Genomic DNA, 16,627 nt, shown 5'->3' with positions numbered 1-16,627 from the left:
TGATCAAGTGTTGGACGTGAAGATTGATGATGGCCGTGGGTGTTAATGTGTCTTGTGGCAGTGGGTGAATATGGATGAAGGAAGTTGGAGGTTCAGTGTTAAGAAAAGATGAAGATGGATGCTCAGAGGAAGAGGATAAACAAATGCTATAAGATTATAAAATGGGGAATGTAGCAGACTTACCATAGCATAAACAAAATGGAATAAGCATCAAAGGCAGTTATACAGTAAGCATACATGACCACACAGGGGAGCAAGAGGCTTACCTCTCGGAGCTCTAAGGCTACTGCTAGCTACGAATATCCGGTGATCTCTTCTCGCCGGTGCCGGTGCCAATGCTATATGATTTCAGATGATCGTTACTCGTGTGCCTCCCCCTTTCTTTTTCTCTCTGATCCCAACAAAATCCCCCCTCCCAAAATCTTGGGAAATATTCCTTTCTAACCACCTGGTCCCCCTCACCCCAGACACGTCTCACATACCCATTTCCCACGTTTTCTATTTTCCCCCTTTTTTTAATTTTTAATTTTTTTTTTATTTTATTTATTATTTATTTTCAGTTTTAATTTCATTTTTTAATTTTTTAATTATTAACTCTATTAAAACAAAATTGAAGATAAGAAAAGTAGAAATTGAATTAAAAGCAAAAATCTAAATACATAAAAATAGAATAAAACAAAAAGGTAAAATAAAATAAAAAAAAACAATAAAAACACTTCTTTTTTCAACCCGGACAAAATTGAGTGTTGACAGCTGCCCCTCTTTACTTAGATATTACTAAATAATATGAAAATTTAATCTTTTCTTATTATTTAAGTAAAGCTAAGTAAAGATAAAGACACTAATTTTGTCCGGGTTTCAATCATGAAAGAAAACAAACAAAAGGGTTCAAGTCCCGATGCCAATCGACCAATGTTAAGTAAAGTATCAGTAACAAAAAACTGAAACCTGGATTTGACCATTGCCTCGCAGAGGGCCAAACTCGCAGAACATAAATTTAAATCCGACCATTGCCATGCAGAGGGTCAATAACAGAAAATTAAAACCTGGATTTGACCATTGCCTCGCAGAGGGCCAAACTCACAGAACGGAAATTTAAATCCGACCATTGCCATGCAGAGGGTCGATAACAGAAAATTAAAACCTGGATTTGATCATTGCCTCGCAGAGGGCCAAACTCACAGAACGGAAATTTAAATCCGACCATTGCCATGCAGAGGGTCGATAACAGAAAATTAAAACCTGGATTTGACCATTGCCTCGCAGAGGGCCAAACTCACAGAACAGAAATTTAAATCTGACCATTGCCATGCAGAGGGTCGATAACAGAAAATTAAAACCTGGATTTGACCATTGCCTCGCAGAGGGCCAAACTCACAGAACAGAAATTTAAATCTGACCATTGCCATGCAGAGGGTCGATAACAGAAAATTAAAACCTGGATTTGACCATTGCCTCGCAGAGGGCCAAACTCACAGAACAGAAATTTAAATCTGACCATTGCCATGCAGAGGGTCGATAACAGAAAATTAAAACCTGGATTTGACCATTGCCTCGCAGAGGGCCAAACTCACAGAACAGAGATTTAAATCCGACCATTGCCATGCAGAGGGTCGATAACAGAAAATTAAAACCTGATTTGTAACTTTGAAAAGTTGATAAATGCCGAGTAAAACATGGAGATTTTGCAAACAATTCTCCTCGCTTCTTCTAAGATGATGTTATGTCATGATGATGCATGGATGCATGGACACATGAGACCTTCATTTTGGTCTTTTCTTTTACCCTCGCTTTTCATCACATTTTTTTTTTTTTTTTTTTTTTTTTTTTGAAAATTCCATGCTTGGAATCCATTGTTAATATTGTCATCAAACCCAATGTATGTTCAAAATGCATTCCTTAAAACAACGTTGATTGGTATAGAACCCTTTAATGTGCAGGAAGAAAGTGTAACCCTGAGTTAAAATTCTTTTTATCGCTTTTTACAATCCAAATTAACTTGAACCCTGTAGAATGTGGAAGAATGGTTATGAAAAGCAAATGAATAATGATTAACGTATGCGTGTCCCTCCTTTGGGGAAAAGTGCTATTAATATGTTGTGCTCCCATACTGCCCCAATTTTGCACAATGGAAAAGTGAAAAGATTTGGGTATGAAGGATTCCCCCAAATTGGATGATCTTCGATTGACGGGGAGACGTTTTTGTTTTTTTTTTTTTTTTTTTTTTTGAAAATAACACTGAATTGTGTCGTTCACCACATTATTCTGTTTCAAAGTTAAATTCGTGGGAAAGATTAGGACCAACAGTCTTCAGTCAGTGTGGACTTTTATTGGCTTGTACCGTGGCTAAAGGTCGAAAGGTTTTGAAAGAAAGGATAACAAAGGCCCAAATAAGTGTTTGACGGTTAAAGTCTTTAAACAAGAATCATTTGCAAGGTGCCCAGTCGACTGTCTTTAGAGATTTGAACTTCAGGCATCCTTTATTGTTGTTGTTTTTTTCTTTCTTTTTGGGTCATTCTTATCGTTGCCCCTGTTGTGATCCTTTTATGATACTTTCCTTTTCATTCATTTTTTCTCATCTTTGGATGCTTATGATGTACCCTTTTAAATTGACGTCGACCTGTTAATGATTCTTGTCTAGGGTGATGAAAACAATTATGCATTTTGGCTCAAAATGGGTGCAATTGGATGAACTGTTTTTTTTTTTGACGATTGGATAACGAAAAACGGCCACACGTCACTCCGAATCTTGTTTGTCTGATTTTCTCTTGAATTTAACCCTGAAACTAAACTATGTAGTGCTTGACACATCAATTTCATTTTTTTTTATTTTTTTTTTATTATTTTTTTTTTATATCTCCCTAATCAATGGATTATCGGTGGTATGTAACATGATGAAAACTGCCCCAATATTAGGCATATGGCGAAATCCTTCGTCTTGTGGGAAACGAAAAAAGTTAGGGTTCAAGTAATGTGAATGCAAATGCTTTATTAAGAAAAGAACACCGGTTACACCCAAAACCTTGAATCAGGAAAAGGCTCACCAACGATATTTTTTCAAAACTCCTTTTTCGAAAATACTATATCCTTGACAACTTTATTAACAACAAACTCAACATGTAACCCTTTTTTTTTTCGTTTTTCCTTTCCGACATCCTCCAGGACCGAGCTCGCCAACCTGATATACCTGTGATGCTTTTATCAACACGCGTTTACTTATTTTCATTTTCATTTTCACTTGACTACTTAACAGCTCAGCGTGACATGCAATATTTCAGATGGAATGCAAACAACCAAAATATGAATGAAATCACGTGAAATTTATTTATTGAATAAAACACAGAGTACAATAAGCGTTGAAGATAATATCAACATCCCTTTAATAGCAACCACTATCACGGAATCATCATGCGTAAAACTTTTTTACTGCATCAGAATTAACTGGCAATGGTAACTCCTCTCCGTCCATTCTCGTGAGAATTAGTGCCCCACCAGAAAATGCTTTCTTCACTACAAATGGCCCTTCATAATTTGGAGTCCATTTGCCTCTATGATCCTTTTGTATGGGTAGAATCTTCTTCAACACCAACTCACCTTCATGAAATTCTCTTGGGTGTACCTTTTTGTCAAATGCCTTCTTCATTCTTCTTTGATACAATTGTCCATGGCATACTGCTGTTAGTCTCTTTTCATCAATGAGATTGAGCTGGTCGAAACGAGCTTGGACCCACTCAGCCTCCTCTAATTGGGTTTCCATTAAAACTCGTAAGGACGGAATTTCCACTTCAAACGGAAGTACTGCTTCCATTCCATATACAAGCGAGAAAGGCGTTGCCCCAGTCGATGTTCGTACCGAAGTGCGATAACCATGTAAAGCAAAAGGAAGCATTTCATGCCAATCCTTATACGTGACCACCATTTTCTGCACAATCTTCTTGATATTTTTGTTAGCAGCCTCTACTGCCCCATTCATCTTTGGACGATAAGGAGAAGAATTAAGATGATGAATTTTGAACTCCTCACATAACTCTGTCATCATCTGGTTATTCAAGTTAGTGGCATTATCAGTGATGATCCTGTTAGGGATCCCGTATCTGCAAATCAACTCCCTTTTTATGAACTTGGTCACTACCTTTCTAGTCACATTAGCATAAGAAGCGGCCTCAACCCATTTTGTGAAGTAATCGATTGCAACTAATATGAAACGGTGTCCATTTGACGCCTTTGGCTCTATAGCTCCAATGACATCTATTCCCCACATCGAAAAGGGCCATGGTGCAGACAACACGTTCAAGGTCGTGGGTGGAACATTGATATTACTTGCGTATACCTGGCATTTCTCACACTTCCTCACATGTGTACAACAATCATTTTCCATAGTCAACCAAAAATACCCCGCTCTCAGTATCTTCCTGGCCATTGAGTGCCCATTCATGTGCGTGCCAAATGTACCCTCGTGTACTTCTTTTAGTATCAGCTCGGCTTCTTTTGCATCTACGAATCTAAGGAGAACCATGTCATGGTTCCTCTTATATAGAATATCCCCACACAAAATGAAACTGCCAACCAACCTCCTTAACGCCCTTTTGTCGTTTTCTGATGCCTTCTCTGGATATTCTCGGGTCCTAAGATAATGCTTGATATCAAAGTACCAGGGTTTACCATCTACCTCCTCTTCGATGAAATGACAATATGCTGGCTTCGCATGACTCTTCATTTCAATCCTTGGCAACTCTGCATCTTGATCAACTTCAAACATCGACGACAAGGTAGCCAACGCGTCTGCTAATTGATTATCTTCTCGCGGTATATGATTAAACGTGATGGAATCGAAATACTCAATTAATCCCCTGATGTAAGCTTGGTATGGAATTAATTTAGTATCCCTAGTCTCCCATTCTCCCTTCAATTGATGGATGACCAAAGCTGAATCTCCATATACATCTAGAATTTTTGCTTTAGACTCTATAGCTGCTCGAATTCCCATGGCACAGGCTTCATATTCTGCGATATTATTCGTGCAATTAAAACACAACCTTGCCGTCATTGGAAAGTATTGATTCTTAGGAGAGATAAGCACTGCCCCTATTCCATGCCCCATTACATTCGAAGCCCCATCGAATAATACCGTCCATGCTTTTTCATCTTTGTCATCTTTGTTCTCAGCAAATAAAGCCATGATATCTTCATCAGGAAATTCAGGTTGCATTGGCTGATAATCATTAATGGGCTGATGGGCTAAATATTTCGCTAAAGCGCTACCCTTGATAGATTTCTGAGTAACATATACAATGTCATACTCCGATAGTAGCATCTGCCATCGAGCTATCCTTCCAGTGAGAGCAGGCTTTTCAAAAATATACTTGATAGGATCCATCTTGGATATCAACCAAGTAGAGTGGCTCAACATGTATTGCCTTAGACGATGAGTAGCCCACGCCAGTGCACAACAAGTTCGCTCTAACGACGAATATCGTTGTTCGCAATCTGTGAATCTTTTGCTCAAGTAATATATAGCATGCTCTCTTTTCCCGTCTTCATCATGCTGACCCAATACACAACCCATTGAATTATCCAATACGGTCAAATACAAAATGAGCGGTCTTCCTGGCATAGGTGGACGCAATACAGGAGGGTCCTGCAGGTATTGTTTGACCTTTTCAAAAGCAACTTGACAATCTTCATTCCAGACTACGGCCTGATTTTTCCGTAGTAACTTGAACATTGGTTCACAAGTATCAGTTAATTGGGAGATGAACCTAGCAATGTAATTCAATCTTCCCAAAAAACCTCGAACCTCCTTTTCTGTTCTGGGCGCAGGCATTTCCGTTATCGCTTTTACTTTGTCCGGATCAACTTCTATCCCTCTTTGACTAACAATGAAGCCCAACAATTTTCCAGACTTTACTCCAAACGTGCATTTGGCAGGATTTAACCTGAGCTTGTACTTTCTCAGCCTCTCAAATAATTTCCTTAGATTGAAAATATGCTCCTCTTCTGATTCAGACTTTGCAATCATGTCATCCACATAAACTTCAATTTCCTTATGCATCATATCATGAAAAAGTGTCACCATTGCCCTTTGGTATGTTGCCCCAGCATTCTTGAGTCCGAAAGACATAACCTTATAGCAGAATGTTCCCCATAACGTGATAAAGGTCGTTTTCTCCATATCTTCCGGTGCCATTTTAATTTGATTATATCCCGAGAATCCATCCATGAACGAAAATAACGAAAATTTGGCCGTATTATCAACCAGAGTATCGATGTGTGGTAACGGGAAATTATCTTTCGGACTTGCACGATTTAAATCACGATAGTCAACACACATTCGAACCTTCCCATCCTTCTTAGGCACTGGTACAACATTCGCTACCCATTGTGGGTATCTTGCCACGGCCAAAAATCCTGCGTCAAATTGCTTTTGGACTTCTTCTTTAATTTTTAGGGACATTTCCGGCTTCATTCTTCTCAATTTTTGCTTGACTGGAGGGCATTCTGGCTTGAGTGGGAGTCTATGCTGCACAATATCGGTATCTAGACCCGGCATGTCATTGTAAGACCATGCGAACACATCTTTAAACTCCTTCAATAGGACACGCAAACTTTCCCTCACTTCCGTTTTCATACTAGTACCGATTTTCACCTCCTTTATCTCATCCTTCTCTCCCAAGTTAAGTATTTCAATCTCCTCCTGATGGGGTTTTATCTCCTTAGATTCTTGTTCCACTAATCTCAACAATTCTGGAGAGGGTTCCACATCATCTTCGAAATCATCTTCCGTATTATTGGTAGGGTGCTCAAAATTAGGAATATTGATATCATTATTTTCAAAACAATCATTGTCACATCTGCATCATTTAAATTTATGAAAAAGTATAAATAAATAAGATAAACAAAGAAAAATGCCAAATGATGATGAAATGCAACTTTATTATCACGCTGAGTGAAAAGTAAAAAGAATCAATCCGCAAAACCTCAGTTCTAAAGCCCCAATCGAAACTATAAGCTTAATTAAAACTATTACATTTTGTTCACATTAAGCATCACAGGTAAATCCAGTGTTTCCCAATTGTTGAGTTGAGTATCAGGGGAGCAAGCCCACACAAAGCTCGAACTTTGAGGCCTTTCTTCATCTTCCACGGCTGCTATCTGGCCAGTGTTGATCCACCCAGCACTGCGGAAGCTTTCCTTGATGTCAACAATGTGAATTTTGCTTTCTCTGGGCCCTCGTCTTTCTGCACGGGCCAGACTGCGCTCTTTTCTTTCTTCAATCACCCTTTTCCTGTCTTCCTTGGTAGGTTTGTACCCCAAGCCATATCTGTTCTTATTTTCAACGATTTCTAGAGGGAATGCTCGCCCCTGCCGATATTTGCCCAAACCTTCCCCATATATATAGCCCTCTCTTAGCATAATCTTGGCCATCATAATAGAAGCACATGATAGGCGAGGATTTACTGGAAACGGTTCCACACAAGCATTTCCCACAATTTCCAATGATTGGAAGGCTGTCTCGAGAGCTTCTTCAGCCGCCTCGATGTAGCGCGTGGATGATGGTCCACTCACCAGAAGATCCTCTTCTCCTGATACTATCACCAGCTTATCTCCTATCACATACTTCAACTTCTGATGTAGTGTAGAAGGCACAACTCCCGCCGAATGAATCCATGGGCGTCCCAACAGACAACTATAAGCTGGCAGGATATCCATAACCTGGAATGTTATTTGAAAAACGCATGGGCCAACTTGCATTGGTAAATCCACTTCTCCCATCACTTCTCTATTACTGCCATCAAACGCCCTCACAATCATTGAACTCGGCCTCATATGCATTCCTTCGCAAGGTAGCTTTTCCAGAGTTGCTTTCGGCATAACATTCAAGGAGGACCCATTGTCCACTAAAACACGCGCTATAACATGATCCAGGCATTTCACAGAGACGTGAAGAGCCTTGTTATGCCCTTTTCCTTCAGCAGGTATCTCTTCATCCGTAAAGGTGAGATAATTATTAGCAACAATATTGCCAACAATACCCTCGAATTTATTCAATGAAATACCTTGCTCCACGTGAGCCTCACTGAGTATCTTCATTAGCAACTTTCTGTGTGATGCCGAATGCATGAGCAAGTCTAACAAGGATATGCGAGCAGGCATACGGTTTAACTGTTCCACCACCTTATATTCGCTTTGTTGTATGAATTTTAAAAATTCACAAGCCTCCTCTTCAGAAACCTCTCTCTTCTCTTCCTTGTCGGGGATCTCCTCTGTCTGTGCACCTTTCCCCTTTAAGAATTCTTTTGCCTTCGAGGCCATCGTTGCTTCATTATCATTAACCTTTTCTCGTGCCAACTCAGGTGACGTGAAAATTCGACCACTCCTAGTCATTCCCCCTATCCCTGATATGTTTTTGACGACAGGATCAACGCTTTGCGTTTCGCCTGACGCATGCGTCCCATATCTCCATGGGACGGCTTTTTCGTTCTTGTAAGGAAAAGGGGCTGGTACATGGATAACCACAGGCGACCTTCCTTGAGTTGGTGGAATAGAGGTAGTCTTAGTGAAACGAATCACCAATGGTTCTGGTACAATCATGCCGGATTCATCACCAGTTTGTGCAAATACATCTCCCTCCTCCCTCTTGTAACATACCTGCATCAGACCACGATCTAGCAGGTCTTGCAGAATTTCTTCAAACTTAATACACTCCTCAATAGAGTGCTCAGCATCTGGGTGGAGCGCGCATGCCATACTCTCATCATAATCACCCTTCAAGATACCCACTTTCAGCAACGCCTCCAAAATAAACCTCCTGGAGCTCCTGATTTCTTTCACATTTCTCACCAGCTCATGTTCTTTCTCTTTGACAGCATTCGTCGAAGCACTTCCATGCCCAGATAAAGGATTGGACTCGACACTAGGCTTATCCTCTTGGAACTTTAACCACCCAGAATCAATTAGAGTCTGCACTTTATGCTTGAAAGCCAGACACCTCTCAGTGGAATGACCAGCGGCCCCTCCATGATAACTACACTTTGCCTCTGCATCATAGCCTATTGGGTACGGAGGCTGCAAAGGCTTCAGGGGACAAACGACAACTAGCCCTTGTTTGATAAGCTGAGGCAATAATTCCGTATAAGTTGTAGGAATTGGAGTAAAATTAACATAATTTCTTTCCTGGTTCCTTCTTGGATAAGTATTGGGACCCGCATTCATATTGGAACCTACATTTTCCCCTCCCCTCCAATTATTCGTCGGGATGTATTGTGGTTGATAGTACCCCGGTTGTTGTTGAGGCCTAATTTGATGACCAAATGACGCGTTAGCTGCATGTGGATGTTGACCCCAGTATGGTCGATAGTTATCGGTGGGAGCTTGACCTCTCCACACGGGGGTTGCAGATGTTGCATGCACATCTCCCTCCTTTCTTTTCCCTGAGTTGAAATTGGGTTTTTTGGAGTGTGCCCCCGCCGACGAGCCATATGCAATCTTCCCATTTTTCAACCCGATCTCTATTCGCTCGCCTATCACGATGATATCGGCAAAATTTGAAGATACATTTCCCACCATATGTTCATAAAATGGTGGTTGGAGCGTATTTACAAACATTGCCATCATTTCTTTATCATACAAAGGCGGCTCAACTTGTGCAGCCAATTCCCTCCACCGCTGAGCATACTCCTTGAAAGTTTCGTTGTCCTTCTTTGACATATTTTGCAGCTGTAAACGATCTGGTGCAACATGGGTATTGTATATGTATTGCTTCACAAAAGCATCAGCCAAGTCCGCCCAACAACGAATTTGAGTCGGCTCCAGATGGGTATACCAGTTTAACGCCACTCCAGCCAAACTATCTTGAAAAACATGAATGAGCAGCTGCTCATCGTAAGCATATGCAGCCATCTTTCTGCAAAACATGGTCAGATGGCTCTTAGGGCATGTATTTCCCTTATACTTCTCAAAATCTGGCGCCTTGAACTTATGTGGAATTTTGACGCCAGGAACCAAGCTCAATCTAGAAACATCCCCAAATCCATAACTTTCATACCCCTCCACAGCCCTCAATCTTGCCTCTAGGCTCTCCAGTTTATCTTTCGCCCCATCAACGTTACTAATTACCCCCTGAAACGAGGTATGTGGTGCAGCTCCTGTAGAAAAGCCCTCTCCGGTAATCACAGGCGGCACCGGAGTTACTCGTATTCCATCAGACATGCTTGCATGCATTCCTTCATTTATCATGGGTGCGGACATTACAACAGGTCCCGGAATACTGATTGGCGGTACGTTGGCAGTGGTAGGGAAAGAGAATGAAGTCTGCTCCCCTTCTGTGTATTCTCCCACAGGTGGGGTGTAACCTGGAGGTAATCCATACATTGGGAACGGAACAGATTGGCTCCCAGAACTGAACACCGGAGGGTAATATTGAGCACTTCCCTCGACTTGCGCAGGCGTCGCCCCTCCCGTAGTCTTCAGGGCTTCGAGAGCCGCCAAAATTTGGGCCATCTGATCCTTCAACTGGTTGACATCGGCCTTAATAGATTCGTGTGACTGCTCCCAATTCTCCATGACCTTCGAGTTAGCTCTGGTCCTGTACGGATGTCGTGGAAAATTTGCCGTTGTTTTCTCACTTGTACTGCCGATTATTATTTTTTATTAAATTAAATTAAATAACGATGAAAAATGCAAAACGAAAGAAAACATGATGCATGCTAGTGATAAGTGGAAATCACAGGATAACGATGACGATACTGATGGAAAATTAACACAAGCCGATACCAACAAACATCCCTTATCTTTCATTTAAAGGAAATTTGATCCATTACATAGTCTAAGGAACAAAACACATAATTCCGATGTACATCAATCCCGCGCCCGGGCAATGAAAGATTTCATCTCTCCCACCAACCATTTACAATGATTAATAAACAATTCTATTTCCGCTGGTGAGTTACAAAAATGAGTGCTTGCTTCAGCATTCGACACCATCCTGGGGATGTCTTCAATTGCCCCGTTTGCCAAAGCAGCCAACTGAGAGAATCTTTCCTTCCAGTGCTTTACAGCCATTTCTTGCTCGGCGATGTGCTCTTCCATTCGCTTTATCAAGGCCTGATGCCTTTCTTCAAAATCTATCGACCTCCATCGCTCCTCCTGTTCCTCGATATATTCCTCCATTTGTTTTATCAGAGTTCGATGCTCTTCCTCTGCTTCTGTTAGCTTCCAACGCTCCCTATTCATATCCGCCTCAAACGACATGGCCATCTCTTTCATCTCATGCCCCGCTTTTTCTATCTGAATCTGCGCTTCTCTTAATCTCTTCAGGGCTTCTCGTTTATCTCTTTTGGCTTCTTCGTAGAGGTGCTTCCACTCCTTTCCCTCCTCTAAAGCCACCTTCTTCTCATTTACCCTCATGGATAATTCCTTACTCGCGGCGGCTAGATCCTGTTTCACTCGAAATGTGTAATCCCTCTCAGCCTTCTGGCTTTTGACAAGGTTTTCATAAGCCCGCGACTTTTCTTCATTATCATTTTTCATATCCACAAGATCATTACGCGCCCTTTGTAATTCGTTTTCCAACCTAGCATTCCTAATTTTCAATTTCTCCATCTCAGCTTTCAATTGTTGCACCTCTTCACTTTCTGGGGCTTGAGATGGTCCTTCACTAGTTGATTGATCCTTGATTGGCTTGAAAGGCAACTTGACCACTTTCACTCTCTCCAGAATCCAGGTGTGATAACTAATACTGCTATCCACTACTCCATCCCTCAAGTCCTTCTCTGCTCGAACAACATTTTCCCAGGCGCTTTTAACCTTTCTTAACAATTCGATGAAATGCCCGTCTTCGTAATAAATGAATAGGGTAGCAAGGTAATCTGATGAAGGTGCCCCTTTCATGGGATGCCCAAATTGTCTTTGCACCAAAAGGGGGTTGTAATTGATACAGTACCGGGCACCTATGAGAGGCACATTAGGAAAACTACCACAATGTTGTATAGCCAGTTTATTTCCGAGCCAAGGAAGGCGCCATTTTATACTTCTTTCGCTCAAGCCGGCAAGGAATCGGGCCCAATCGTTTCCTCCTTTACCTTTAAGCCCTTGGTGTGACAAATTCTCCGATAGACTCTTAACGTCAACCATCTCTTTAAACACGCGCGTTGTCATCCATGTATACAACGCCGGTAAGCAACAAAGAATCTTCTTTCCCTTTCTCTCATGGCAAAAATTCAAAGTCCCATAAACATCCGCAAGAACTGCTGTTACAGGATTCTCTGATCTGGTTTTACTCGCCACGAAGACGTCTATCGCGGTGTAATCCACAAATTCTTCTATTTTGGGAAACAAGACAATGCCATATATGGTGAGGGCTAATACATCCATGAAAGTTTCCCAATCCTCTTTATCAGCCAAGTGATGTAAATACTGCTCTAGATATCCCTGTGATAACCCATGCACTTGATTCCTCATCATCATCCTGTCTTCAAGCTCCTTGGGATGTAATTTCATGATGGCAGCAATGGTGGGTATAGAGGCATGATGCTCTAAATGTTGATAGGGAGTGGTGCCCTCCAATGGCAAACCCAAGATATGCTCGAACTCCTCTATGGTTGGCGCCAACTGAAAGTCTTGAAATGTGAAACATCGAAGCGGAGAATCATAATATTGTGCCAAGGCTGTGATAGCGGGTATTTGTACTTCAACCTCCATTAAATTCAACAAATTTCCATATCTTCTCTGAAAGGTTTCTCTCTTTATAGTCTTAAGCCTTTTGCCCAAGTTTATCAGCCCGGTCAAATTTCCAACATGAGTCCTTAGACTATACTTCTTTCTTAAATCGGAAGAGTCGGTATGCCGTGTAGCATCGGATCTTGTGTTAACATCCATCTCGTATGCAGTCAAGTAGGTACCTGTGATTTCCCTTAAAATTAACATGTTACTAAATGATGTATGAATATGATGCATGATAATAAAATAACATGACAAAACAAAACACATGCATGGTATGAAATGTAATATCATAAAAAAAACGAACAGCGTGAGGGTTACAGAAGCATATATTCCTCCCTTCGTGCCCTACCAAAGGTTCATTGCTTTCAGTTCAAGGTCAAGTATATGCAATCTCACCAGGATGATTTCCTGAACCTAAAGGTCAAAGGTCACTAGAGCTATGGCCCCCTTCATAGCATTTCCACAACAGTCGAGTAATCAACTAGGTGTGAAAACACAAATGAAGAGAACAGACTCTAGCTGGAGTTCTCACGATAGCCAAACAGGAAGTACATCCCAGAGTGACACCGCTACACAACTCCTCTAATTCTAAGCTACGCTCAGACCCGGGTATAGGGCCCCACTCATGATATGCCAAAAGTGTGTGTGTGAAGGGAGGAAATTATGCACACCCAAACCCTCACCTGCAAAACAACCAGAAAAATTCCCAGGCAGATATAAACATATTGTCTACCCTAGGGTTCAATATTCCACAGTTATTGCAGTTATTCCGAATATCACACATAGATAGAGAAAAGGGAAAGAAAAACACAAAGCAAAACCACACCAAATTCGCGCATCTAATTAAATGGCTCGACTCTCTAAGCTTCCCCAGTGGAGTCGCCATCTGTCGCAACTGGAATCGCGACGGGACGACGATCCAAAAAGAAAACGGGTTTTAAAAAGAGATTTGGAGTCGCCACCATAGTTTATTATGGAAAACTATGGAAAAACCTCAAAACGATAAAGCACGGTCCACGAAAACCAAAGATTGGGTTCGGGAGTCGGTTACGTGTAGGGAAGGTGTTAGCACCCTACAACGCCTGCCCTAAGGCAGTACCTTTAACTAAATACGCGACTTTGATGTGGTTTTCAAAAAATGTTTAATTATCCCTAAAATAAAATTCTAAATAAACAAAACATATTTTTTAGTTTTTTGGGCCCGACAAGGATTGACCTTGCTCCTACGTATTCTCATTCAAAATGAGAAATCAGGGTTACGTAGTTCTAGCTTGAAAGACTGTTTGTTGTTTGGAAAAGCAGATGTTTTTAATTTTTGGAGATTTTATATTTTTAATATTTTCGAGAAAAAAAGAAGGTAATGAGTACTAGGCCGACGCGGACGGTCGCACGAGTACTCATACCTTTAAAATAATATTTAAATGTTTTTAATTATTTTTGAAAAGAGAGATAACGATATTAAGCACTAGGCCGATGCGGACGATCACACGAGCACTCATATCGTTATTTACTTATTTAGGAAGACTTGAGAGTATTGAGTGCTAGGCTAATGCGGGCGATCGCACAAGCACTCATACCGTTATTTACTTATTTAGGAAGACTTGAGAGTATTGAGTGCTAGGCTGATGCGGGCGATCGCACGAGCACTCGTACCCTCGTTTAATATTACGTAAATAAGAGAGAAAAAAGTATTGAACACTAGGACGATGCGAACGATCACACGAGTGTTCAACCCTTAAACGTATTTTTGAAATTTTATTTAAGAAAAGAAGAAGAGGTTTTTAGCACAAGGACGACGCGAGCGGTCACACGTGTGCTTAAACCTTTAAAACATATTTTTGTAAATTTATTTAAGGAAGAAGAAGAGGTTTTTAGCACAAGGACGACGCGAGCGGTCACACGTGTGCTTAAACCTTTAAAACTTTTCTTGTAAATTCTTTTTATTTAAACTATCAATATTGTATTATTAAATATATATTTTAGGATAAGTGAATGTTTAAAATAAATAAATAGAACAAAATAAAATAAGACAATAAAGAAAAATAAATAAACAAAAAAAAAAAAAAGAAATGGGAAAGGCTGGACGAACGTTGGGGACAGTATTCAGAATGACGAGCGTTCGTTGGGGAGAGGACGAACGTTGGGAACGAAGGCTGAATAACGAACACTCGTTGAAGAGATGACGAACGGACGTTGAGAAATTGAAGCTGTGACGAACGCTCGTTATTGAATGACGAACGAACGTTCAACAATGGAAGCTTAAAGACGAACGCTCATTGTTTGAAACTACAAACGGACGTTCAAAAATGGAACCATAAGGACGAACGTTCATTATTGACAGGACGAACGGTCGTTCAGAAATGGAAGCCTAAGGATGAACGTTCGTTATTGACATGACGAACGGACGTTCAGATATGGAAGCTTAAGGACGAACGTTCGTTGGGGAATATAAAGGACGAACGTTGGTAACTAAGGCTGAATGACGAACGCTCGTTAATAGAGGATGAACGAACATTGTGAATGTAGGCTGAATAACGAGCGTTCGTTGGGTGATACGACGAACGTACGTTGAGTACAGGAAGGTAGATGACGAGCGTTCAATGGATGATGTGACGAACGGACGCTGAGAAGAGGAGGCTAGTCTACGAGCGCTCGTTGGGTTGAGCGTTCGTTGGGTAGCTGAGGTGAGTGGAGGCCAAATGACGAGCGCTCGTTTGGGACGAGCGTTCGTTAGGAAAATGAGGTTGGATGGCGCATACTCGTTATGGACGAGCGTTCGTTGGGATGATGAGGCGGGATGACGAACGACGAGCGCTCGTTTGCACGAGCGTTCGTTGGGAAGATGAGGCTGGATGATGAACGACGAGCGCTCGTTTGGACGAGCGTTCGTTGGGAAGATGAGGCTGGATGATGAACGATGAGCGCTCGTTTGGACGAGCGTTCGTTGGGAAGATGAGGCTGGATGATGAACGCTCGTTATTAACGAGCGTTCGTTGGGAGGATATGGGTTGGATGGCGAACGCTCGTTATGGACGAGCGTTCGTTGGGAAAATGAGGTTGGATGACGAACGCTCGTTATGGACGAGCGTTCGTTGGGAAAATGAGGTTGGATGACAAACGCTCGTTATGGACGAGCGTTCGTTGGAATTGTGAGGCTGGATGACGAACGCTCGAAAAACAAAGGTTCCCGGACGTACGCTCAATTTTGGGCCTGGCCCAATTGAATGGTTTCTAACCTAGAACTTTCTAGGGGTTTAGGAGGTTCACTCTCATTCACTCCTTCACGCCGGCTCGTGCTTTCTCCAGAGATCCAAGATCTCCTACTCAGCACCACGACTCACCGCCATCTCCGTCATAACCGGCCACCATCACCTCGCCCAGAACAACCTTGGCCTCGCCGGCGACAACTCGCGCCACCAAAACCACCACCAGCCACGACGCCACTGTCTCCACCTTTCTCACTTCGAAAACGGCGATTCTCAGGGAGGGTCTTCCTCCACGTTCATCTCTGATCCCCTCAGCACCATTATCCTAATTTAGTATTCTACAACGAGACGGTGAGCCTGAAGGTGGTGGTGTGTGGTTGCGTGGTTGAAGGCGACGGTGAACGACACAATGACCAATCACCGCTTTGGCTCAGTGAAGGTAAAGTATGTACTGGTGTTTGAGGGCTGGAAATTGGTCATTGTTCTAGGCTGTGGCTTTGTATAATGCAGGTTGAGGATGATGGTGTTATGCGTGGGTTGGAATGGAGGTTCCAATGGAGGAATAAGGCGGTGACCGTGAGGCGTTGGTAGTGGCCGTGGGCGAATATGGATGATGGTTTATGAGTGGATGAGGGAATGAGGTTTGATTGAGTAAATGGAGGAATACAAAGCTTGCGTATGTGCCCGTGATGATGGGTGGG

At 41.9% G+C, this 16,627-nt stretch overlaps 1 protein-coding gene across 1 annotated transcript; it reads right to left on the bottom strand.

The window, feature by feature from the left end:
• Window positions 1-4,965: 4,965 nt before the first annotated feature.
• Window positions 4,966-16,406, bottom strand: LOC148198493 (uncharacterized). The gene is made up of 7 exons (XM_088115826.1): window positions 16,348-16,406; window positions 16,062-16,228; window positions 9,037-9,521; window positions 8,335-8,934; window positions 7,108-8,301; window positions 5,129-5,275; window positions 4,966-5,004 (listed from the first exon to the last, which is right to left on the bottom strand). Exons 1-7 carry the CDS (start codon window positions 16,404-16,406, stop codon window positions 4,966-4,968), a joined length of 2,691 nt encoding a protein of 896 aa, XP_087971952.1.
• Window positions 16,407-16,627: the final 221 nt, after the last annotated feature.

This window comes from Vigna umbellata, chromosome 5, assembly GCF_029865625.1.
Source record: "Vigna umbellata cultivar VRB3 chromosome 5, Vumbellata_1.0, whole genome shotgun sequence".
NCBI classification, from domain to species: Eukaryota; Viridiplantae; Streptophyta; class Magnoliopsida; order Fabales; family Fabaceae; genus Vigna; species Vigna umbellata.
This window is presented reverse-complemented; position numbering and strand designations above follow the sequence as displayed.

Excerpts from the sequence above, each read along its gene's own strand:
- LOC148198493 (XM_088115826.1), bottom strand. The coding sequence starts at position 16,406 with ATGACCAATTTCCAGCCCTCAAACACCAGTACATACTTTACCTTCACT. Across the intron at positions 16,229-16,347 it reads ACCTTCACTGAGCCAAAGCG|AGATGAACGTGGAGGAAGAC; the intron begins GTGATTGGTCAT and ends TGAGGGGATCAG. Across the intron at positions 9,522-16,061 it reads CGGTTATGACGGAGATGGCG|GCGAGCGAATAGAGATCGGG; the intron begins GTGAGTCGTGGT and ends TCATCGTGATAG.